Source organism: Anolis sagrei, chromosome 5 (genome assembly GCF_037176765.1).
Source record: "Anolis sagrei isolate rAnoSag1 chromosome 5, rAnoSag1.mat, whole genome shotgun sequence".
In the NCBI taxonomy this organism is placed as follows: Eukaryota; Metazoa; Chordata; class Lepidosauria; order Squamata; family Dactyloidae; genus Anolis; species Anolis sagrei.
The window spans coordinates 138,721,938-138,748,938 of NC_090025.1; the positions used below are offsets into that span (position 1 = coordinate 138,721,938).

The 27,001-nt window shown below is 38.7% G+C and overlaps 1 protein-coding gene across 1 annotated transcript; it reads right to left on the reverse strand.

Annotated features, from left to right (window-relative positions):
• Positions 1 to 26,896, reverse strand: RPAP3 (RNA polymerase II associated protein 3). Its single transcript, XM_060777551.2, has 17 exons — positions 26,503 to 26,896; positions 25,167 to 25,350; positions 24,358 to 24,498; positions 23,105 to 23,227; positions 22,532 to 22,659; positions 18,036 to 18,157; positions 15,624 to 15,694; positions 15,361 to 15,492; positions 14,740 to 14,867; positions 13,951 to 14,072; positions 12,585 to 12,655; positions 12,341 to 12,457; positions 11,125 to 11,354; positions 8,301 to 8,502; positions 6,367 to 6,464; positions 2,145 to 2,245; positions 1 to 521 (listed from the first exon to the last, which is right to left on the reverse strand). Exons 2-17 carry the CDS (start codon positions 25,317 to 25,319, stop codon positions 436 to 438), a joined length of 2,025 nt encoding a protein of 674 aa, XP_060633534.2. The 5' UTR covers positions 25,320 to 25,350; positions 26,503 to 26,896; the 3' UTR covers positions 1 to 435.
• Between the last annotated feature and the right edge of the window lie 105 nt (positions 26,897 to 27,001).

A 27,001-nucleotide genomic window follows, 5' to 3' on the forward strand; every position in this document is an offset into this window, starting at 1 on the left:
TTAAACCTTTGTAGATTTATTAACAAGAACAAAGCTGCAGAATAATTTCTACCACACAAAATAATTAATACGCACAAAAATAAAATTTATACAATATTTTAAAAGCTCAATGTGACCCTTAATTCTGCGTGATGGAAGGGGATGAAAATTGTTTAAATGAAGTTCAGCCATGCTAAATGCCCCACCATCTCTTCAGAAATGAAAAAAATTATTTACATGTCTTCAGAGGCTTTGATTCAAAGACCTCGGCATTGAACAATGCACACAAAACAGAATGTTTCTTTCTTGGGGAGAAGTGAAATGGATACTCCAGATTTTCACAAATGGAAGGCAGTCTGTATTCTTCCAGCCATAGTGTCCCATCATCAGGAGCCAGTGATTTCCAGGCAAATATTCAGCTGCATTTGCACATATAAATACTTAAAGCTATTTGTCTCAAACACTGTATCTTTTCTTGAGCTGTTCAATGGAAGAATCTTCCAATCCCAATTGTTCCAAATGACCAAATATTGACCGTACAGCTATAAGAGGAGAGAATAGTATACATCTTAAGGTTTTTATCAAGCATAGGCAAAACCTGTTGAGAATACAGCTTTAATTACAGGTAGTATATATGAATTGAAAAATTGAATTCAGAAAGAGTCACCATACAATATTGGCAGACAAAGTATCCAAAATACAATTATGTTTTAAACTGAATAGAATAAATGTCACTCTTATGCAAGTAAGAAGGAACAAAACACAGCTACTGTATTAAAAGTACCCCCCCCCCCCCCAGTGGGGCAGCGGGTTAAACCACTGAGCTGCAGAACTTCCTGACTGAAAGGTTGGCAGTTTGAATCTGGGGAGTGGGGTGAGCTTCCGCTGTTAAGCCCAGCTTCTGCCAACCTAGCAGTTCGAAAACATGCAAATGTCATTAGATCAATAGGTACCGCTTTTGCGGGAAGTTAATAGCGTTCCATGCAGTCATGCTGGCCACATGACCTAGAAGGTGTCTATGGACAATGCTGGCTTGTTGGCTTAGAAATGGAGATGTACACTGCCCCTCATAAGCAGACATGACTAGACTTAATGTCAGGAAAAACTTTTACCATTACCTTTATATTAGAAGTTCAAAAGAAAGGAGGTGAGACTGGCACTAAATCTATTTAGTGTAAGATGAAATGGATGAAGGGTTAAGCTAGAAGTCCTTACAGCGTATCAGCTTGACTTACTGGGCAACCTATTTCAGTGTGCTGCACAAGATGAGTATGTAATGGACTAAATGGGAAATAACTGGTATGCCAACAGGTCAATCATTCCTTCTATTTGATAGTAATTGGGGTGAGTGCCGATTCTTATCTAGACAAAACATCACCATGTGCGCAAAAGAGAAGTTCCAGACAATGGTGAAACCCCCATGCTGTCAGCAGTATAAAAAACATTAAGAAGGTGCAGATCAAAATAGCCCAATAAGAATTTAGCATCTTGAGTAGAGTTGGGACACTTAATCAGGTAGAAAAAAATAAATACTGATTCAGCCAGAAAAGAAAAACAGATGGTTTCAGAAATGGAATAAACTGGCTGGTAGTGGTCTGCATAAATGAATGAATGTTTTGGCAAAATTTTTATTTATTTATTTATTTCAAATATTTCAAATATTTATATCCTGCCCTTCTCAACCTCCGGCCCGGGGGGGGGGAGGGGGAACCACACGACTCAGGATGACTTACAACCAACGACCATTAGATGCCAAGAACAAAACAAACAAGAGCAATATAAACACCATTTAAACATTGGTTCAAATATTAAATTATAAAATATCCATTAAAAACATTATTAACAACAAAATGCTGTGATCAGTTGGGTCTGAGGATAAAGGAAAAGATTATGGAGAGTAGTGGAGAACAGACTATGCATCCCCCTCTTTTTTGCTTGAGAAACCTAAGCTACAAAAATGGAGTTTTTAAAACCTCCTACATGTGCAGTGAAAAATATTCTCATTTTCTTCCACAATTATGCTGGATAGAAATCTAATTTTCAAGACTGCAATATAGCAGCCATTAGGCTCTATGCTTTCATCTATTCTACATTCCCAGTATTTTTGCTAACCTCTCAACCTACTAATAGATTCCAAGAGTGATGCAAAAAACGTATTTACTTACTCTTTTTCTCTGAATCTGACATAAACATCACGGCCATATCAAATCTTCTTGATTCTGACAGTTTTTGCAGAATCTCTAAGATAAGCAAAGGCTCTTCTTTCCTATAGGAGATTGATATATTAAACATATAAATAGCTCTTTCTGAATATAAAAAAACCCATATCTGAATATATAATATTTTCAGTCCTTAGAAAGTGGAAATCAGAATGCTGAAATAAAAATAATGAATGTGAATATGTGAAATATATACGTCATTAATCTGTAATCTGAAAGTCCCTTGTAAAAGTGTTGGTAATTTTTAAAATTAGATTAAATCTCGCAAACCAAGGCATACTAATAAACATATTTCTTAGATTAATTTTCTTTCAACATCATAGCCTTTCTATTACCAAAAAAATTGTAGTTAGTCCTTTTTAAGGTGGAACTACACGGTTTGATTTTGTTGTCGTTTTGCTATGAAAAATATCCCATATTGTAATATTCTGAAATATTTTCACATAGTTGATGTATGCTATTATTTACCTATTTCCTTGCCAAAGTTATGAGAAATAGATATTCATCTGGTATTTATTTCCTTACTCCTGACAAACTTTATCTTTTCTTGCTGGCCCTTTTTCAACTCATCCCTTTTGTGTGTTCAGAAAGTAATAAGAAGGTACTTCAATCTAAAAATAAGAAAAAGCCCCCAATGACACAAACTGCTTAAAGTGCAATATACTTTGTTAGCAGAACAGATACTGCAAATTCAAGGGATTCAAAGTTCAATTACTGGCACTTCCAGGCCAAACCATCTAGGACAGCAGCTCCTGAGTGATAAAATGTTGTTTTTATTTAAGATGACCCACTGGTTTAATCAATAGGTACTTGTTGTAACAGCAGGCACATCAGCCTTAAGGGAAAACATTATTTGTAAATTCCAACAACCTTTACTTCACTAAATATACATGCTGAAAGCAGTATAGGTAGAACAGCTTCTCTCAGGCTTTATGCTGCGATTAACAATGTGTCTCCTATTAAACTGGAACTTGAGCAAAAGATAACACTATGCTGACTTCATTGTCCTTGCAGAGTTCAGAATTCACTGCAGAAAGTGATGAGATGTTTTCTCTCCACCTCTCCCAAGCTACCAGTCTGAAAAGGAAGTTGTCACTTGAAACCAAACTGCTCTTCAGAACTCAAAACTATGACCATAGTACAAAGTGAAATGACTGAAATGAAATAACTGTAATTGTTTATTTATTTATTTATTTATTTATTTATCATATCAGAAGCAAACCAAGGGTACAGTTGTAATGTATTTAAAAAACACAAAGTTTAAAAACTTAAATTATATTAAATGTCCTTTGACCAGTAGCTGGCCACTTGAAGTGCCTCTGGTGTTGTTATAAGGCGGTCCTCCATTGTGCATGTGGCAGAGCTCTTTAATTGTGATGTACTTGTAATAGTGACATACAGGATTTTTTATGGAAACACACCAAGTACCCCCAACTATTCTGCTATCTTTTGACGATGGTGGGATTGCATCCTCTTGGTAGGGTCTCCCATGTCAGAATGACTTTTCCTGAGGAGCCTGGGCTAAACGCACCAAGCAGTTACTAGCCAGCAACAATAGTAGAGGGTGATACTGGTGCAGGATTTCTCAGACATAACAGCAGTCACACCATAGTTCACACTTAATATTTATTTAATTTATTTACCATATGTATACCCCCAACTTTCTCACCCAGTAGGGGACTCAAGGCGGCTCACATATATAGGCTCTCATTCATATATATATATATGAATGAGACACACACACACACACACACAAACTTATATAGTAAAATAAATATATAGATTTAAACACTCATTAAAAACAAATCAAAACCTTAAAACTACTTATTTAAAATCACACAAACCAATATCATAGTCCATATTATTACAGTGCAGAAAGAGTATTGGTAAATCTGGAAGCCAGAAAAACTCTAGACTGAAGTCAAGGACATTGTCAGGAAGAAGTGCAAAAACACACTAGCTACAGCCAAAAAGGAAAAAAGAAAGCCTTAATGGATGATAAATAAAACTCCTCAAGCAGTAAAGGCCAGATGAGAAGCAAAAATAAAAGGGAAGAGAAATAGGGTCAGAAGCATGAAAACAATCGATCGCTTATTTGTGCACAGGGACAATGAGAGCTGCTTTTCAGTAGAAAAATACAAAGTGACTATAAAAAAGGAAGAACAAGAGATTACATCCACAAGATCCTAGAAATCAAATGGAAATGTAAGGTAAGAATGAGTAGCTATATGAGTAGCAGGAGAACACATTATATATTACTAAGTACTAGTAATGGAAACAATACATTGAAGAATTATATAAAAGCAATGAAGAGGTGACAGATTCATCCAAGCAAGAACAAGTTGAAGATAAACCTACAATTTTAGAAAGTGAAGTGGAAGAAATTCTTGGAGAAATAAATACCAACAGAGCTGCTTCAAGCAGACAGAATCCTCTAGTCTGTCAATAAATACGGGAAACAAAAAATTGGTGCACCTACTAGAAACATAGGATAACACTGATTAAGAATACCAATCCCCAAAGAAAGGGGACATCAGGGATTGTAATAACCACAGGACAACTACATGAATATGCAATGCAAGTAAAGTGACACCCCAAATTGTATGATAAAGACTTTTACCATATATGGTGTAAGGAATGCCAGCTGCCTAAGCTGGGTTTAGGAAAAGAAGAGGCAGTAGAGATCCCACTGTGAACATACACAGGATAATGGAGAGCTTACACCAAAGCTTTACAAATTGTGTAGATCATTAAAAAACCTTTGTACTGCTCTTAAAAACATAGATGTGCCACAACATGCAATTATTCTACTGTAATTGGGACAAGAGGATACTGTCAGGACAGAATATGGAAAAACAGAATTATTTCAAACAGATAAGGCTGCATTTTACCATGCTACCTGTTGAATCTGTATGCTGAACAAATCATATGTAATGCAGGATTAGACTTAGAGGAATGTGGCACAATTACTGGAGGCAAGAGAATCAATGCAGAAAACCCCATGCTACTAGCAGGAAATAAGATTTGGAATAATTGTTGAAGAAAGTAATAGAAGAAAGTGCAAAGGCAGTCTTATAACTGAACATTAAGAAAGCAAAAATATATTTAAAGGAGTTACATAACTTTAAAGTTGACAATGAAGACACTGAAATAGTTCTTGACTCAGTTAATTAATTAATTAGTTAATTAATTATTAACAGTCAAGAAATCAGAAGACGCTTAGGACTTGGAAGTCCAGCTATGAAGAAACTAGACAAGATCATTAAATATAAAGATATATAATTGAATGCTATTTAGGATTGTCCATGTCAGTATTGTTCAAACTGTGCTCTTCTCCAGGAGTTTTGGACTTTAACTTCCAGAAATCCCAGCCAGCTCACAAGTTGTTAGGAATTGTAGGAGCTGAAGTCCAAGACATCTGGAGGAGCAGAGTTTGAAAAACACTGGTCTGTGCCATTGTTTTTCCTATTTATATGTGTGGCTGGGAAAGCTGATAGGAAGAAAATCAACTCATCTGAAATGTGGTTTGGTGAAGGATTTTATCAATACCACAGACTATTAAAAAGACAAATATATGGGTCCAAGAGCAAATCAAGTCTGAATTCTCTTCTAACTAAAAGCAAAGATGATTACATTGAGACTGCTAGTGTATACTTTGGTCAGATCATGAGAAGGCAACTCACTAAAAAATACAATAATGTTGGTAAGGTAGAAGGCAGTAGGAAATGAGTAAGACCACATTAAAGTTGGATGGACTCAATTAAGAAAGTCATATCTGCAAGAAATGTGCAAGGTTTTTGATAAGGTGACTTGGAGGTCTTTTATTCATTGCCATCAGATGAAATCAAATTGACAGTAGTTAGCAACAGCAACCTTGAGACAGATTCTAAAATGTCACCATCATGGTTCTGCTGCTATTTCCCTAGACTTTTGAAATTGTTTACTTTGCTTAATAAAATGTCCTATATCTTATCAGTTAATCTCAGGCAGTATTAATTCTAGATATTGGAATACTGCTGGCCAGGCAGAACAAAAATGTCTCTGAAGATAGCCATAAATATCTTGTAGAAACCACCAAAACTGCTTTTCAGTTACGAGCACAGGTTAACCAAAGAGCAGAAATGTTTAATAGTGAAGTAAGTTGAAAAAGCCACAGATTTAAACTCACCCAATATAAAAATCTTGTAGAATTTTCAGAATTTGGCTGAACACATCTGGATCCAATGATTTTTGGAATAAATTAGGATAGAGTGAAGGATCAATTTGCTAAGAAAGAAAAAATACATCAGAACGTATCTTAAACATTAAACAACTTTCAATACATTACTTTATTTCAGATATTCTAGCTCCTCATAACTACTTTTCACATTCTTCTGTGAAACCCTGAATTCCTCTGGACATTTATCAGTTTCTCAGATAGGGCAGTTTATTTCACTTGCAGCAGCCATTATTATAGATTTTGTTGTTATTGTTATTATTATTATTCTAACATTGCAAAATTTGGGTGACTCCATTTGGGGTCTAGATTCACAGTTGAAGAAGCAGTGTTTTAGACCACTGCAATGCCACCTCCCCAACTTGCTTGCCATTCGTGGTCTCCTCTTGAAAAACCTTTGGCAGTTTCAAGGCCTTGAAAAACAGTGAAAGGTCTATCTGTCTATCTACTTGCCTTTGTTGCTGTTTCCCCTTGTAGTGGCACTGGCCAGCATCAGAAAAAATGCATACAAGAAAAATGCATACACCCTATTCCCTATGTACAACATACTAAATGGTTATCTTGTGATAATACATCTGGGTTCAATCACACATGCTCTCTCAAGCTACCATATCTCAGAGGGATGCATTGCACCAAGTTCTATGGAGAAAGATGTTGGCACAAAGGTAATTTATCTATAACATCCAGAGCTTCCTCTGCTGACAATATGATGCAAAATGGGGTTACAGAAACTAGAAAGTTGGAAAACGACTCTTGTCTACCACTGATTGGTCTAAAACGGTTTCTGCTTAATTATCTCTTCCACTGACAGGAAAGTGAACACAGGTTGTACATCACCATCTGATGTATACAATCAAAAGAGGGAACACAGAGGATGTATAAGGAACACAAATATTTACTACATCTATTTTAAAGAACTGCAGTTGCACAAATGTTCTGGGGATTAGGAATCAAAGAGGGAGGACCAAGACATACCAGTGGGAGTTTGAGCATCTACGTCCAAGGAATAAACCATTATTCAAGAAATAATGGAGGCTGGAGAGAGCTTATGTCCACTCAATCTTCTAAGTCATTACAGAACTGTATAAGCATCACTGCAGCCCTTCTAATACCAAGGCATTAATCTCCGTGGCTAGACTCCATGGAACTGCCACTGGCGATAGCTGAATATTCACAGCCTACTTGCTTGAGATGAGTACTTAAGCAGTAAGGCCGCATTATATGAGAGGTTAATGGAACAATATGAATCTCAAAAAGGTCTATTTACATACAAGGCAAGTATTTATATTTTCTGGTGTATAAGACTACTTCATAACCTAGGAAAATTTTCTCAAAAGTCAGAGGTTGTCTTATATGGCAGGTGTCATCTTATAGGGAAGGTGCTGGAAAGAGATGGATTGGCGTTGTGCCCAGAAAAACACATCTCTTTCACCCGTCTGTCCCACCCTTGCATCCTATTACTGTACCTCGTTCTCTGCCTCTCAGATTTCTCTTCTGAGGACTGCAGTGAAGTGATGCAGCCGTGCATGTGCAAGAGGCAGAGAAGGAGGTACGGTAATAGGAAAATTACCGTATTGAAATCAAATCTGATGTTTTTTCGATTTTTATTTGGTTTGCGTTGGAAGAGGGGTAGTCTTATACGGCGTGTATATCCTAAGCTCTATATTTTAACTAGAAAATTTGGGGGTCATCTTATAGGCCGGAAAATACAGTAAATATGTGTGTGTGTGTGTGTGTGTGTGTGTGTGAGAGAGAGAGAGAGAGAGAGAGAAAGCTGGACAAAAGTTGAAACTTTTATCCTAAAACAAGGTATTACAAGCTTGCATGGTGTCATTATGTTCCACTAAACTCAAACTTGCTCAGCCATAACACATCAGCTATCTTACCTTTAAATATGAGAATAACTGATCTGGGTGTTCTTTTAATTTTCTGAAATCTGATTCAAGTTGGAAAGAATTCACAGGAACTGGAGGCACAGAAAATGCAAACACAGGAGGGAGTGTTTGGATTTTCATCTCTGTTTGTTTTTTCATCGAACAAGACTGTGGGCTTGTTTTTTCTTTCATTGCACCTTTGGTGGTAAGAGGCCTGGAAAAAAATAAAACAGGCATGACAAGGATGATTATTTAGCCTTCTATTTGGAGACACGTTTTAGGAAACATACTATTCCTGGTATATAGTATAGGGCATATCACCCTCCTGTTGCACAATCCCTTGAATTCTTGCAGATATCTCGAGGCCATTGTTTAACTGCAACTCAATAATGATGATAAAATAATAATATCCCACCAGCATCTCTCAAAGGGGACTCGGGGTGGCTTACAAAATAGCATATGAAGTACCATAAAAATACATAAAATACATCAACATTTAAAACAAAACCATATCAATTAACATTAAGATAACACTTACAGAAATGACTTACAGAAATGACACTTACAGAAATGACAAAAGCAAACTCAATTTAAATAAAATAGTCAATGAAACATAGTAATAATTAATACATTAAAATAATAGATGTCCTCAAATGTGTCACTTGCTAAAATCCATTAGCTAATGTGAATCTTTATACTTGAAGGAAGGAAGGAGATAAATATAGTAAGAGGAAAATACTTTTCAGGATTTTAAAACATTACCTGACTAAAGAGAGATTCCCTGTCTAAAAAAAGAGGTAAATTATTTTGCATGACAAAAGTGCAAACTTTCCTAATATAAAAGTTGCCTGGAAGATGACTGACCACACAGCATAACACAAAGCTTTCAAAAGCTAAACTTCTATTATAATTAAAATCAATGTAATCTCACATGCTTTTTTGAAGGGCAGTTCCTTCAAAGTATGATTCTAGAGGATTATATTGCTTTTGGCAAACATACAACAGAGCTTGATGATTAATAGGGAAGCTGAAATAACAACAGTTCTTTTAAAAAAAGGGTTAGATAAAGTGCTATGCACCAAGTATTTCTAAAACACTGTCATATGCATCTTTATTTTTAAGATATATTAGGTTATGGAGGAAAAGAAAAGAGAACAAACACATTTTATAGCCTGTTTTTAAAGAAACGCCTGTGGAGCTTAAGCACCAGAAGAAATTTTCCACAAATACAAAAGTAAAAGCCTCCCTGCAATTTCATTGCATAAAAGAAAATGCATGCCAAATACATAAAAACTCTGAACACTGATTACAGCATAGCCATTTGCTCACTTGCAATGTATTTGTCAATCCACTTGGCTTATTTTCAGGGGTTGAAATTTTGCCAAAATAATGTTTTTTAAAATAAAAAGTACAGCACAGACCCTATTTTCTATAAAGTTGAAAAACTTAAAAAAAAAAAAAAGCAATCATGTACTTCCCATCTGTATAATTCCATAATTCAGGAGAGATGAAAAAGAAGCCTTTAAGGTTAATTTAAATCACACTGGACAAATGTGGCAGGTACAAACACTTCCTAGATAATTTCCATTTGTCTTGGGCAATGACCACATTGTTGATTCCCATCCCCACATGAGTCAAAATATGTTTTGATTTGCCCCTAATGCTCCAATACCTGCAATAGCAGGCATTCTTATGTCCTTTGAGTTGTTGTTGTTGGAGGCTTCATGATTGTTCCTTAGGCCTGAAGTTAAGTTAAGGTAAAGGTTTCCCCTGACATTAAGTCTAGTTGTGTCCGACTGGGGGATGGTGCTCATCTTCATTTCTAGGCCGAAGAGCCGACGTTGTCTGTAGACACTTCCAAGTTCATGTGGTCAGCATGACTGCATGGAGCACCGTTACCTTCTGTTACCTTTCCACAGAAGTGGTACATATTGATCTACTCACCTTTGCATGTTTTCGAACTGCAAGGTTGGTAGAAGCTGGGGCTAACAGCAGGAGCTCGCCCTGCTCCACAGATCTGAACCGCCAACCTTTTGGTCAGAAAGTTCAGCAGCTCATCAGTTTAATCCGCTGCACCACCAGGGGAGCGAACAGACACTTAGTTTGGGAAACAAGCCAATGAGACTGAAAGGGGAGGTGGGGTACAAGTTTAATTTTAGATATAGCTCAATGTCCTTTTAAACCTTAACTTTTTCCTAGATTTCTTTTTTTTTATCTTGTACTAAGCTACAGCCTTTGAGGAAAAGGATGGTATCAAGTAATGGAATGGGGTGGAAATTGAGGGGCTTCAGTTTCCCAGGTTCCTGTGGAGGAAATGTAGGCCCACCAATCCTGGCATACGTCCACAACTAACTGTAAAAAAGTATATAGACAGACCCAGTTATAAACATTCGACTTACATACTCCTAGGTATGAAAAATCATTCCTGGAAAGTTATCATGGTAGAGAGGTGTGTTCACTGAGGCCTTATCACCAATTCTTATTTCCACAACAACCATTTTTTTTTTCAAAATTCAGTTGTCACAGGGACAGCAATTTTTTGAATACGGACACAGATTGCAAAACAAATGTTAACAGAGGTGCTGATCCTTATTCAAATTTTTAAAAAAATGTTTTCAGCGTAACCCTGGGACTACCTGTACTTTATCAACAATTATTTCCAATATGAATTGTATTGACAAAAGTCAACACATAGCTTTAAAAGCTTATTTGGAATAATTAATAAAATTGTAATCTTTTTTTCCTTATAATTCCATTATTAGGGCATTGCAATGCCCAGAGTATTGATTTAAATGAATCTCCTACTAATATTTGGTGCTAAAATCAGTGTGCTTACCCCATGTTTATAGAATCACCCATTTCTTCTATTTTCAACAGCTTTGCTTTAGGAGTATCACTTGAAGAAGAAAAGTCATTCTCACTTAGATCCTTGGCAGACACAAAGGCCTTTGCTGCTTCTGCACTTGAAGAAACAGGCTGAGGAGGCTCTAGACTAGCAGTAGCCCCCAGATTCAAGCTCAGCATCTCATTACCAACTTCTTCAATGATTATTCTTCTCAAGGGTTTCTAAAGAGAAAACGGCCATGCAGCAAGTTAATTACAGCAGAGGCAGTTTTAGCATACTGCTGAGCAAAACATATTCTTGAAGAGTAGCTGCATCTGCCGTAACAAAAATGAAAAGCTCTATGGCATACTAAACGATTAACAAGTTCATTGTGGCATGAAGCTCAGCAGGCGGAACATTGGTTTTCTTCTTCAGACTGTACTGCCTCTTTAGCATAAAGCGCCACAAGGAGAATTCTGTCTCAAGTATATGAATTTGACTACATAAGTGAAAGGAAACATAGATGCACATTCTAATTCTACTATTTGTTTACTGAGACATCTTAACATATTCCTTTATTTTTCCAAACATACCCCATTTGTGGAATTCAATCTTTTTTTTTAACAGCAAAAATTCAACTCATAATTCACTCTGTGATCCTTTTGTTTCCCAGACCATTTGGTTTTCTCCTCTACATAAATTCAAGAATTCAGGAGTCTGCCCCTTTCATGCCAATTTTATTTGGTATGAAAATAAAATTGCACGAGAAGCTTGGATTTTGATAAAAGGTGCTAGCTGCTGATGGATCAAGAGAAGAGAAGACAGGAGTATGACCCAAGATTGACTATGTTTTTTTATTGTGTCAGAAGCGGCTTGAGAAACTGCAAGTCACTTCTGGTTTGAGAGAATTAGCCATCTGCAGGGACGTTGCCCAGGGGACACTTAGATGTTTTACCATCCTGTGGGAGGCTTCTCTCATATCCCTGCATGGGAAGCTGGAGCTGACAGATGGGAGCTCAACCCATCTTGCGGATTCGAACCACCGATCTTCGGGTCAGCAGTTCATCTGGCATAAGGGTTTAACCCAATGCACCACTGCGGCTCACAGATTTACTGTTAGCAAAGACGTTTATACATGCACATTTTTTTTCTCAAGAATTTACTGTCAAAACTGTAGTTTATACAGATGGTATTTTCTTTAAAAATATTCCTTATTACTTGTACTTACTGCTGATCTAAGATGTATAGGCTTATTAATGGGTTTCACTTCATTTTGTATTTCATTTTCATTCTGCAATAGTCTAGGACGCTCCACGTCTGTCCATTGTCCTTTGGCAATCAATTCCTTAAAAAGAATTAGTAAACTATTGAAGCAAATATAGCTGATTTAAAACTCACAAAATGTCTATGTAAAAAAAACCCTTAAATTTCCTTCACTCACAAAAAGGCTAAAAATGTATTAAGGTACTTACATTCTTGATTTTCATTATTTCATTTATTGCTTGCTTATTACCAGGTTCCAGGTTCAAGACTGTCTCAAAATCTAAAAAAAAAAAAAAAAAAAAGACCAAAATATTAACAATAGAATTTGCTGTATTGCCGAAGGCTTTCACAGCTGGAATCACTGGAGTGTTTCTGGTCTGTATGGTTGTGTTCCAGCTGCATTTTCTTCTGACGTTTGCCTGCATCTGTGAATATGCCAGTCACAGATGTAGGCTAAACATCAGGGGGAAAATGCTGCTAGAACATGGCCATATAGTCCAAAAACCACAGAACATTCCAATAAAAGTTACTGTTAATGAATAATTTATGGAATGTATAGATCTTCTAAAAAAAAAGTCTTCAACTACACATCATTATAAACAATTGTTCAAACACAATAATCCAGTAGGATTTCCAAATCAGATTTCTTCTGCTAAAATGGCTATACTTGTTTTAAAGTAGAATTTGTATCTAATTTTAATGCAAGATTGATAAACAACCAGCTTGTACACTATTATGGATTAAATCTGGTCCCAAAATGCAACAGTTTGTGAAAGTTTGGGCAAGAAGTGTAGCAAGGGCACGGATATGGAAACCAAGTAAACATACTTCCAAGGTTTTTTGCAACTATGCACACACAGCTTACTGTTTTTTCTCTCTCAGCTAAACTAGCAATGATTCCAAAACAGTAGCATCATCTATTATGAACTTCAATAATTCACACTGCAATTATATACATCATGCCTATTCAGAACTGCTCCTTATTTCCTGATTTTTTTTCCATGCCAGGAGTGAACTGAGAAACTGCAAGTCACTTCTGGTATGAGAGAATTGGCTGTCTGCAAAGACTTTGCCCAGGGATGCCCGGATGTTTGATGTTTTAACCATCCTTGAGGAAGGCTTCTGTGATGTCCCCGCATGGGGAGCTGGAACTTACAGAGGGAGCTCGACCCGCTCTCCCCTGATTCGAACCGCTGACCTGTCAGTCAGCAGTCCTTCCAGCAGAAGGATTTAACCGATTGTGCACCGTGGGCTCTGGTCTAATGTGTCTAAGAATGCAATCTGTGGTAAATTGACTATACTGTCAAGTTGCAATTCAGACTAAGTTCAGATTCTGCCATGCCTTCATTCATGTAGAAACATTTTCGCCTGATGTAAATAAAAGCTTCAGAGTGAAGATATGAAGCAGAAACGAACCCACACATCTGCCCTTACATAATGGTCCAATTATCTTCAGCATTGTGACAATACAGGGAAAAAGTGCGAAAAGGTTAGCTTGTCTATTATTACAAATGCTGGATCCAGACTGTTTCACAATGTAGACATGGAAAATGCTATCTTTATTTGAAATCCTACCTTGCAGAGCTTCTTGCAGCTTTCCTAGGGCAGTTCTAGCGGTCCCTCTTCTAGCATAAGCTTTAGAGTATGAAGAATCTAGTAATACAGCTTTAGTGCAATCTTCTTCCGCCTCTATATATCTTAAGATCAAGATAGTTTTAAAAAGTATTACTACACACACACACACAAATATACAGACCACAGGTTTTATATAACAGTGTGATACAGAATCAAATGCTTTTTTTGTGCAGCCATGACATTAAAGAGTGCTTTCATGAATAGGTTAAAGATTTAATTTACTATTATTTAGAAACTTCTAGTGAACATGAACATGTTATAAAGAATGTAGTTCATTCAATCATTAGATAAGATATGGGATGCTGACATTACTTAAATGTGCCTTGCAGGCTCCAGTAGGAACTTGAAATATCTCAACTTTCATTCACGTTTCTATAAATGGCTAACAGGAAAACGAATCCCAAAATTAGAAACAAAAGAATTGAAGTCCACATTCCAGAACATGGTGCCACAGGGCTGAAACATACACACTTATGTGAGTTCATATACAACTAAAATATATGTGGGAAGAGATCTTAGAGCCGACCCCTTTCTCAGCGTTAGAAACGAATGTTGGGTTAATTACCGTAACTGCACCCGTTTTAATTTCTCACAAAACTGTTTGCAAACCATCTTGACAGTAGAATTAACATTAATTTAAAACATTGTAAGAGTCATTAAAAAAGGGAGGAAACTGATTATCAAGGAAATCCACAGTAGATTTGGAATGCTATGTTCAACCCCACTCACTTCTGAATTTTCAGGTAGGCCATAGCTCTGTTTGCTGGAAGTAGGGCATTGGCGCCATCTGCTGCCATTCCACGTGTATAGCATTCTATTGCTGCCTCATATTTACCTTCTTTGAAATACCCATTACCCTGTGATATTTGGGAAGAGGAAAAAGACATAAACAGTCATGTGGGATGTCTCCGTATGCTCATACAAGTGAGTAACATTTTCAGATGTTATTCCATTAATTCCACCAACAAATAAAAGGAGGAAAGGAAGTGGTGATCATAGAGGATGTTTTTCTGATAGTTTTGCAAAGCATTTTATGTTTGGCAGAAGGCAACACAATGTATCGTGTGGCATCTGCACCAAAGCTACTGCCATGCCACCTTGCCAAAATAGGAGGAACAAACACATCCAATTAATATAACATTAATATATTTAATATAATATTTTATTGTAAATAATATAACATTTTGTTGTTTAAAAATTATTGTCATATTGGAATAAATCATAATTAACTATTAACTATTAAATGTGTATCCATTTCTCACTAGATATACATGTCTGTCTTGGTTATACAAACTATTTCAGAATAATTCCAAATACTAGACCATTTCTTTTAAATACTGTTCGGTTTACCAAATCTTTTTCTGCCACAGCCTTTTGTTTAAGCTGTTCCACTTCTATCTGCTTCACGTCCTCTTTTACAGCATCCTGAATCTTTTTGGCATCTCCTCCATCAGGCTGAGGATTTTCTTTCAATGTAAGTACCTAATACAAAAGGTACAAAAGATTTATATTAAATTTCCAAAAAAAAAAAAAAAAAAGGGAAAGAAAAGAAAAGAAAAAGAAAAGAAATTTAAGTTTACTGGAAAAGTTGGGTAAACTAATATATTTTTTACCTGTTCAATCTTTAGAAGTTCATTTTTTGCTTCAAAGTTGTTGGGATCCAATTCCAGAACTTTTTCATAATCTAAACAGTAAAAGAAGATATGAAAATGTGGTGTTGTAATTAAAAGGAAGATGAATAATTTTAACTAGTGCTCTCAGGATAGTGATTTGCATGTTGGACTAGGAAATCATGGGTGAAATCTCCAAATCCCTGATGGAAACACTTGGGCAAGTCACTTGCTAAGGTGCATATATACTGCAGAATGCAGTTTGAAACCACTTTAATTACTAATTGTAGTTTGGTGAGGCACCAGCACTCTTTGGAAGAGACCATGAGTCTATAGCACTGAGCCATGGCCATTAAACTGATGTCAAACTACTTTAATTCTACAATGTAGATCTGTGATTCCCAACCTTTTTTTACCAGGGATCACTTAATCGGGGACCACTTTGACCAGCAACCACTCTCCAATATTAGTACCAAAAGGATTACGAATCAGTTTTTGGTCAACTTTAGATTTGATTTGGGGTGCTGATTCAGAAAACTGCTTGAAACAGACCACATCAGCTCTAGTTTCTGATACAGAACATATGCCATGATGTGTCAGGGAAGGAGTGGCAGGCAGTGCGAAAGGAGAGGAAATAAAATGAAACAAATAAATAAAGAGGAAGGAGGTATGCAGACCAGATTCTCGTCCTCGAGGCCCACTGGTGGTCCATGGCCCACAGGTTAAGAACCACTGATATAAGTGAAGTCTTGAGCTCAGAGCATGGCAACAGCAAAACTTTGAATAAATCTAGCAAAAAAATCCTATAAAAGTGTTGGTGTAAGTTCACTAATTAATCCAACAGAGGGCCTTATGAACAGAAGGGAATAGAGGGAATGAACTGGAATACATCTATTCCAAAAACATACAAGCTACACAGACTAGATTACATCAAAAATGTGTATTAAGCATAATTTTTTAAAAAACCTTTTCAGTTTGTAAGGAAACGGGTCAAGCTTCCTTTTCTGTATTTCAGAACACAGTCACTTTACAACAGAACAGATTTCATTGTTGTTTCAAAATCTCATGTAATGTTGATTTTTTCTTTCAACAATAAATGTTTTAATAGGTGTCAAATACAGGGAAGGATCTTTTAGTCACTGCATTCATCAAGCGAGGCCCTCCTCTCGGTCCCACCCCCATCCCAAACCCAGCTAGTGGGGGGAGAGAGGGACTTTTCTGTAGTTGCCCCCTGCCTCTGAAACTCTCTCCCGGAGGAGATTAAAATGGCCCCCACATTCTCCTCTTTCAGGAAACAATGAAAAATGTATATAAGCTCCCAGACTTATGGAGAATGAAACACTTGAATATCTGGCTCCCACACAATGAACGGTTTATCGACAGGGCATTGAAGATGGATACGGTTTTTAACTGTTGGAAATAGCAACCTTCTTCAAGCCTCCACTAGTAAATGGTTTGTATAAGATCTGTTGCTTACTGTATTGTATATGTATGTTTTGGTGTGCAGCTTTCCCTTTAGTCTATGTTTCTTGGAAGTTGTGGGAGGGGCTGCAGACCACACAATTAGATCTGAGACTGAGACTGCTCAGAGCTGGGACTCCATTAGACTCTCAGAATATAAAGATATTGCGGTTTGATTGTAAGAAAGATGTCCTGTGTTATCTACACAGAGAAACTACTTCAAAACTTATCTGTAACTGAATTGATAAGTTATGTACTTGTATGCTGAATACATGAAGGTTGTGAGTAAACAAAATATGCTACTATTAATGAAGTCTATTTTATTTTTCTCTCTTAAGAGCATGATATAGAAAGATATTTATGGGAGTAGATGTTTTTGTGCACTGAAAAGAACACTTCTGAAGAGCTGCCATACTTTGTGCATTGGCATAATCTCTGTTCCTAACAGTGTATTTGTGTGCATCCAATGGCTGCCATCCAGGGGATACAAATAAAGTTGGCTTTCTTAAAACTAAATCTGACTGGTGTAAGAGAAAGCAATTTCATTTATAGCTAATCTGTACAATGATCTAAAAGAATTTTTTTTTAAATACCCCTTCTTGAAATGATTACATGAAAGAAAATCAAGGCACTTCTATCACTCAATTAACATGAATAAAATTGTTGCAATGTCATATATTTTTTCTCTAGGAAGAGGGAAAAGAGTATAAGTGTATCTCAAAATTGAGTTCAAAAGAGACATTTCTAATCATCACCACTGGCTGTATTTTTCTATGCATGTTTCAAGGAAAATTGAGATAAAACTAGGAATTTATGCTGAAATCAGCATTTGAATGTGTCTCTTATTTGAGTCATCAAATGTTTTTGATCCAGAGGCATAGCAATCAGGAAATATACAGAAACACAAAAAAGTCTGCTCAATATTATAAACTGACACTACAAGTATATACATACCTTCTTTGGCCTCTTTAAATTTTTCCAAAGCAAATCGTGCTGCTCCTCTTCTGGCATAAGCCTTTGTATGGTTTTTATTTAGAGCAAGTGCCAAGTTACAATCAGATTCAGCCACAGAATACCTGCAACAATGATAAATATTTTTCACTATAAATACTAATTCATTAAATACATCCAGACACAAAGTTTATGAAAATGAGAATAAACCACAATAAAAGCACAATATTCAAGGACAACAAAACAATCAGTAAAGCCCCTTTAACACAGCTGAATAAAACCCTACATTATCTGCTTTGAACTGGAATATATGGCTCTGGGCCCTTCCAGACAGGCCCTATATTCCAGGATATGATCCCAGGTTTTCTACTGCAAACTGGATAAACTGTCAGACAATCTAGGATAAACAGAAAACCTGGGATCAGATCCTGGAATATAGGGCCTGTCTGGAAGGGCCCTCAGATAACTCAGTTGAAAGCAGAAATTGTGGGATTTTCTGCCTTGATATTCTGGGTTATATGGTTGTGTGGAAGGGCCCTAAGTTGGAAGATAAAACTAGGTGGAGAGATAATGTGGAATTTCCTATTTCAAGGAAATAGGTGATTAGACTTGATCTGTGATTTTGGAGCTAGGAAACAGAACAGAGGTGACAGGACCTTGCTATTGTTTGATGACTGCGGACTTCATAATCCTTTTTGGTGTTATTTTCGTTATCAACTCTTATTGTTTATTTAATTTAGATCCTGCCTTTCTCCTAAAATGGAATCTAGGCATATATTTTAAAGCACAACAATGTCAGGACTCGGTTTCCTGGCCTTGGATGTTGGCGCAAAAAACCGGATTCCTGACATGGAGAACTGATAAGGAATTGCAGCTGGTGGCCTTGGGAGGGGCCGTTGGTGGTTTGGCGGGGAATATTGTGCGGGATCTTTGTCAGGCGGGAAGAGGGGATTCGAATGTGGGGGAGGGTGTATAAGGGTTGACTTGCGTCTGTGTGCCAATCCTGGCTTTCATTGTGTATATGCATCCAGTAGTAAAAGTTTCCTGTTTGATCACGGATTGGCGTCCTGTGTCATTTCTGGGAGCGGCTGCTGTGAGCTTACATTAAGCCAGGATTCCTCGGTGCCATCCCACGGCTGTGGTGAGGCATCCCTATGCAACAGGAGGAAGATCCAACGGAAGGGGGAGAGCCAGCATCCCCTTTCGAGAATGCGGAAGAGGAGCTGGAGAGAGTGAATGCCTTGGCTTCGTCGACTGCGTACGCCCAGCCCAACGGAGTCACACAGAGGCGAGTGAAGGGGGCAGGGGCAGCAACGAGAGAAAGCAGCGGGCTAGAGTTTTCCTCCCCGCAGAGGTTGGATTTCCTGGAGGAAAAGATGGCATCAATGGAGACCACCCTCGCGATGATGTCAAAGGTGATGGAGAGGGTGGCCCCCCTGTTAGAGGAACCACCACCCCGAGGGGAATTGATGTGGAGCGCGGGGGAGAGGAGTGACCGGGGACCCGGGGCACGTCCTAAAGCGCAGACAAGTTGGAGGGCTACGGCGGAGAGCGATGAGGAGGAGGAACGACCCCGGGGACTGGCGTCCCAGCAGACGTTCCTGGTGCCCCCGGCCGGAGCCGGGCGCGGCACAGGGCGTCAGGAATTGCCCCCGGAGCAGAGAGGGCTCCAGGGAGGGCCACCGCGAGCGGAGAACCGGGAGAGGCAGCCCCTTCCATACTAACCTAGGAGGGAGGAGCTGAGGATCGAGTTCGGAGGAGAAGCCGGGAACCTCGCATACTTCCTGATTATGGTGAGGGGATATCTAGAAGATAACGCCCTTACCTTCGGGTCAGAGGCAAGCAGGGTGCGAGCAGTGGGCGCAGCACTGAGAGGGGGAGCAGCGGAGTGGTACGTCCAGCTCCACGCCAGGCACGACCCATGTTTGGGATCTACAAGGCGATTCCTGGCTGCGATGGAGGCGCGCTTCAGGGATCCGCTCGAGAGGGTCCGGGCGAGGGAAAAGCTGCAGACGATAACCCAAGGACATCGTTCCGTATCCGAGTACGTGGAGGAATTCCGGTTGAGGGCGGAGAAGGTCCCAGAGTGGTCCAACACCACTAAAGTCCAGATCTTCAAAGAGGGCCTGCGGAAGGAAATCTTGACCTGGGCGCTTCATCGCGACGACCCGGAGGAGATAGGCGGATGGATTGAGCTGGCCGGCCGCATCGAGATGACCTTGGCCCAGGTCAAGAGGCATCAAGGAGCGGCGCCGCAGCAGACGAGAGCAAAGGAGGAGAGTCGGAGGACGGAGAGAGGCACGGTCGGGAAAGCCCCAACCGGAGGGCCCAAGGAGCAGAGGGGCGGCTGTTATGTATGCGGTCGCCTGGGCCATCGGGCTGCCGAATGCCGACAAAGGAAAGGGGGAGAATCCCATTTCCCAAAGTTCAAACCGGCTGCAGGGAAGAGAGCGGAGGAAAGCCCCCCTTCTAGGGCCCCAGTGGGAGATCTGGTGAGTCACAGCCCAGGAATGCTAGTATTCCCGATCAGGCTAGAAGGGGAGGGGAAGTGGGCCAGCTGCAAAGCCCTCATGGATTGCGGCTGCTCAAGAAACATTATGGCCCCAGAGTTAGCAGACGAACTGAAATGTGAGAAAACCCCCTTGCAGAGCCCCATAGCATTCTCGCAGCTAGATGGGTCAGTGGCGGCTGGGGCCCCGGCGCGATTTGAAGTAGGAGAAGTGAGATGTAAAGTGGGGAGCTGGGAAGGCAGCATAACCTTTGTAGTATCCCCTATGGCCACTTACAATGTAATACTGGGGATGCCATGGTTAAAGGAAGCCAACCCACAGATCAATTGGAGGGAAGGCAGCATAACATTCCAGAGCGAAGAAAGGGGAAAATGTTGCAAGGGGGAAGAAAACACGGCGGGTGGGGTGCAGGAAATTCCCCCTGAGTACAAAGACTTTGAGGATGTATTTGACGAAAAGGAGGCGGACCAGCTTCCCCCTCCTAGGAGGGTCGAAGTAAAGATTGAACTCAATGAGGATGCTAAGTTGCCTAGGAGTAAATTGTACCCCATGTCGGTCAAGGAGATGGAGGAACTGAGAAAATATATTGAAAAAAACTTGGCCCGAGGGTTTATAAGGCCATCCGAGTCACCCTTGGGAGCCCCAGTGCTGTTTAGGCACAAAAAGGACGGTTCATTGAGACTGTGCGTGGACTATAGGGGGCTGAATGCAGTGAGCACCACCAACAACTACCCCATGCCACTAACCAAGGACTTGCTGTCGAGGTTATCAGAAGCAAGGGTGTTCACGAAAATTGACTTGATCGAGGCCTATCACAAGTTGCGCATAAGGCCTGAGGACAGATGGAAAACGGCCTGTGCGCTTACACAACAATATCATACATCGGCAATACAAAAGTTAATAAATTAAATTTCTATTTTTAAAACCTGTTAAAACAGCATTAAACGATAAGCACATTTCTAAAGATAAGCATGTTTCTTGGAAAGACTCTTATGTCTCCTTTTGCTCTAACTTCAAAGAAGCTGTGTGAAATCAGTGTCTGCTGTCACTAATGACTTAGATGGGGGCAAACAAATGTACTTTCAACTGAAAGACAGATCAGTTAATATGAATTCAGTCTGTGTTGGATTTTCTGAAATTTAGACTTGCTGCTAATCTTAGACTTAGATCTGAGCCTGGATATCCAGCTTTTAGCAATAACCAAGAAGTGCAATTTCATGGATTAAAAGTACTGCACTACATGCAGTGACATATGGTGACATATGACTTTAACTTACATTTTGGTTTGATGTCCCATAGTGACAGATAACTTGATTACAGTTGGACAAGTATAGCACAGGCTATGTAGGGCTGATACATGGTTATTTATGCAGAATGCAGCATTAATTTTATGCAGAAAATGCTGTTTCCATTCAAATTAACCAGGTGTAAATTTGACACGGAATAAATCTTCAATTGCAGATTTTTTTTCAGCACAGAAAACAATATTTTCTGCAGAGGGATCAATATTTCTGTATTGAATTATATTACATCTATAGAATCCTGCTTTCTGTATAGAACAACTTTCTCACTCCCATCACCATCAGTGGGCTAAAGAGAGTCTTTCCAGTAGATATTCTCAGATTAAGGAATCGTCTCCTCCTATGGGAGGTTTCTGTCAACAGACAAAGACATTTTTTATTTAGACAGGCCTTTGGTTCTTAATTCATGTGGCAAAAAAGTTCTTTAAGGGCATATGCTGTGCCTTTATCTTTTTTATTATGTTGTAAACTTTTTTAAATTGTTTTAACTTGTGATAGACATTTTTATTTTGTATTAATAACTTTATATGTTCTCTGTTAATTTGTTGTGAACTTCCTGAGAAGAGTAGAATATAAATTCAACGAATGAATGAATGAATGATTAAATAAATAAATAAATAAATAAATAAGAGACACTCTTAATGTTTTATGTGAATTAAACAACAAAGTTGTGCAGTAAAAGCCTTACTTTTTCAGTCGGAAAAAAGCAGATGACCTGTTTGTAGGCAAAACTGGATTATAAGGATCTGCATTCATTCCTCTTGTATAACATTCTATCGCAGCATCAAAATTTCCTTGTTTAAAATAATTATTGCCCTGTTAAAACAAAATATGAATGACATGAGTATACTGCCAATTAAATCTGATTTTTGGTACTATTCAAGTATTTGGAATGGCAGAATGATTTGGAATTTGCCTGTCTTTAAGAGTGAATTGCCCTCATTCAACTGTTATCCATACGCATCCCTTGAACCTTGTTTTCCCCTCTTGGAACAGTTCACCATACAGATATCCAGAAATTTCTCCACTTATCAGTTTCTTTAATATTTTCCCTTTCCCAAAATCTTCTAAATCTGGCATCCTACATAATGTAACATTCCCTTATTAAATAAATACATACCCACATAAATCCTTCAGTTGCTGCACTGTAGGGCTAATAGAAAATATACTACAAAACATACAGAACCCCACAGATTCCATAGTCTGAGGTAAATTTTTGCAAAAGCACAATCAGAAGAAAAATAAATTGCTCATGAATCACCTTTTCTTTTTCAGCAATAGCCTTTTCCATATCTATATGAATGCCATCTTCTTCAGAATCTGATTCCAGAGACACCGAATCATGTGTGCTGTCTTCCTTATCAAGTTCTTCAAGTATCTTATCCTGAAATGAGAAATACTTAAGAATTAAAATACTTAATATGTTCAAGAAAACAAATGTACATACATTTATAGGGAAACACTAAACAAAAGGGAACAAATGCTGTACCAAAGAGGATTCCACAAAATGTGGCAACACATGGAAAACGTGATGTACATGAACACCTCAATTACAATGCTACACCCTTTAACGCAGGGGTCCTCAAACTAAGGCCCGAGGGCCCGATCCGGCTCTCAGTCAGGGTCAATCTAAATCTGAAATGACTTGAAAACACACAACAACAATCCTATCTCATCAGCCAAAAGCAGACCCACACTACCCATACTACTAATAAATTTATAGTTGTTAAAATTGTTCTTTATTTTAATTATTGTATTTTTAAGTGTTTTTGCACTACAAATAAGATATGTGCAGCGTGCATAGGAATTCATTCAAGTTTTTTTTCAAATTATAATCCGGCCCTACAACAGTCTGAGGGACTGTGACCTGGCCCTCTGTTTAAAAAGTTTGAGGACCCCTGCTTTAATGTTTCAAACTAATTTTTAAGAATTCTGTTAATTCTAGAAAATGAGAACATCATTCCTCCTCTGTTCAGTTCACAGAAATATATCATCATGGCATTTTACCATATGCCTAACACAACGGTTTCTCTACAAATAAAAAAGAGACATACTGATTAACCCAAGCACCTCATTTTATGGAATCCATGAATTAGGATTCCCAATTTAAGCCATGCAATTTATGCATTTTAGAATTATTCCTTTTTTTAAAAAAAATTATGGCCACATATTGAGAGATAAAAAGTGTATACCTTAAATATTAAAAAAAATGTAAAAATGCCTATATTAGATCAATAAAGGCTGAATTTATACAACTTAAAAATGCTGTCACAAACAGACATAAGAAAGGTTATTTCTAAAATGAACTATTTGGTTCCAGCAATGAACTAGGATATTTTCAATGAGAATGTTAGCTGTTATCAGGAGTGAAACATGTTTTGATTGAAGTAGACATGGATTTACAAATGTAACAGTTCATATCAATACTTTTTTTAAAAAAGTGTGGAAAGCTTAAACACTATGTATCAACATTTCATAAAACAAAATTATGGTTTCTGTAATGTTTTAACTTACCACATCAAGCTTTCCCCATGCTTCATAATCATTGGATTTTATTTTGTTCTTTTTATTTTCTTCAGTTGTTTTTTTGGATACTGTTCTAACTTTGGATTTCTTCTTTTTTTTATAAGCTTCATTTCGGATTGGTGGTAAATCCTAAATAGCAGAAAAGATCAGTTCATCTAAACACAACTTCAAAGAAGCAACAAATGATTTACATTTATCAAATTTATACAATTCAGTTTGACTTGGTTTAGGCCCTGATATCAATTTTACTAGAAGATTTCAAACAATATGCTAGGATACTCCACGAACCATGGTATACAATGGGGGAGCTGAGTGCTCAGGCCCGTTCCTTGTTGCACAAGGAAAGGTAAAGAAATCTAATATTTGAACCCAGCACAGCAGACACCCTCTGGCTTGATAGTCCCAACAATCCAGAGAACAAATACTGAATTATTTCTCTGGCCCTCCAACTGCCAGAAGCCCTAGCCAGCTTGTTCAATTGTCAGAAATTCTTGGAGTTGGAGGCTCAAATAGCAGGAGGGCCACAGTTTGAGGATGCCTGCTGGCAAAGGCTCTGATTTAGAAAGGTTCTGCACCTGAACAGATCATCTTATTTTGTAATAATCTGGAGAGTGCCATCAAAACACATCAACAACTTCTGTTTGTAAGAGAAAACATTAGGTTACAATTTAACCTTCAAGTACAACATGCTATCAAAAGATAAAAAGTTTGTAGTTCTATCTGCAACCTAAAGAACTACTCAATGGAGCCAAATTTTGCTTGAAGTGCCTGTCTCATTACTTCTAAACCATAGTTACCTTTTCTGGGACTCCGCTCTGCCGTCTCAAATCACAATCCTTTTCTTTAATATCCTTTTCCCAACGTTCTAATTCTTTCACCATATCCTGCATCTCTTCGGCATTTTGCCGTAATTGTAGCTGTAACTCTATCGCTTTACTTGGTGAAGTCATCTGGTGGCTTGTTCTGTGAAGGAATGTAGGCCTGTGTTGAAAAATATTAAAAGACAAAATGATGGAAATCAATGCTTTCTATTAATACAATGAACCAAATTATTTGCTGGTATGATGCAATTAGTGGGGTATGCAATGTATTTGGAACACATTTTAACAATAAAGGACACAGAGGAATAACAAACCAAATCCAATGAGACTATGTTAGACCTGTTCTAACATAGCAGATGAAAATGGGTCTTCCTTTTACTGCAAAGGGTACTGTAAGCAGGCAAATACTAAATCTTCCTCCTTTGGTTTTGCCAGCATTTAGTAGCCCTTTCCACTTTCCCCACTTCTAGAGCAACGAATGGGGAGCGCTATCCAGAGCACTGAAATGCATCAGGTAAAGTGAGGAACAGCAAAAGACTCAGCACCAATCTGCCATACAGTCCTTCTAATGCTAAAACATGACCGCCAGCTCACCTCCAGCTTTATATGGGGATGTAATTCGCCAAAGTTAGGAGTCTGGCTGCCGAGCGTTGGACCAACTGAAGTTTCTGGGCTGTCTATATATTAATATCTCTCATATTTAACTCTACGAACACATATATATCTATGTAGCACATATGCATGTATGTGTGCATATACATGCATACCCAAACACACACGGTAGAACATACAATCCTTTACTGATGTTTTCAGGACTTCTCTGTTTATCATTTGCTGGGAAATACCAGGCCAAGGACTTAGAACTGCACTCAGGACCTATTTGTGGGCTTCCCCTAGTGATCAGCTATGGAGTGGCCACCCTATTGAGCCAGATTAGTCTGCTGCAGTGCAGCTCTCTTCTCATTTTCCTCAGGGACTGAGAGTCTCATTAATATTCTGCAGAAGTTGGGCATCAAATGAGAGCCGCTTCCTTTCATAATGTAATAGGGTCGTAATAAACATTTGGAAGAATTTCCTGACTGTGAGAGCCGTTCAGCAGTGGAACTCTCTGCCCCGGAGTGTGGTGGAGGCTCCTTCTTTGGAAGCTTTTCAACAGAGGCTGGATGGCCATCTGTCGGGGGTGTGCGCGCGCTCTGAATGCAGTTTTCCTGCTTCTTGGCAGGAGGTTGGACTGGACCACATGAGGTCTCTTCCAACTCTTTGATTCTATGAGTGACCACAAGGAAAATCAGAGAAAACAACACACTCCCACCTGCGCAGCTCAAATACTGCCTTGCGGGATTTCAACCGTCACTCCGGCCTCTTTCCTTTCCCGAAATGCCGTTCGCGAGAAGAAGGAAGTGTAGGCGTTATTGCCGGAAAGAGAACGAAAGAGGCAGAAGAGAAATGTGCGCAGTCCGCATGCGCACTGACTTCCCGTTCTGCCTCTGGTGTCATGGCGGCGAGGTGGTCCCGGTCCCTATTTCCGCTCTCCCGCCCCGCCCCTCGCTCAGTTCCTGTTGGGGATTGGTTAGAAAATCTTCGGCTCTCAAACCTTTTGAACTTCAACTCCCAGAGTTCCGCGCCACCGGCTATGCTGGCTGGGGCTCCTGGGAAATGAAGTCCAAAACATGGGGAGGCCCAACATTGAGATGTAATGGAAATAAGTAAATTATTGTGGGGTTATAGGATAGCTGGGTGCGGAAGCGCCGAGCGTTACGCACATTCCGCAACGGCGGTTGTGAATAAGGGAAGGGGAGAGCGGCAGGCCT

Coding starts and splice junctions, on each gene's coding strand:
- RPAP3 (XM_060777551.2), bottom strand. CDS start 25,319: ATGACTTCACCAAGTAAAGCGATAGAGTTACAGCTACAATTACGGCAA. Junction 15,695..18,035: donor ATTTAAAGAGGCCAAAGAAG/GTATGTATATAC, acceptor TTTACTGTTTAG/ATTATGAAAAAGTTCTGGAA. Junction 2,246..6,366: donor CTACAAGATTTTTATATTGG/GTGAGTTTAAAT, acceptor AATCTCCTATAG/GAAAGAAGAGCCTTTGCTTA.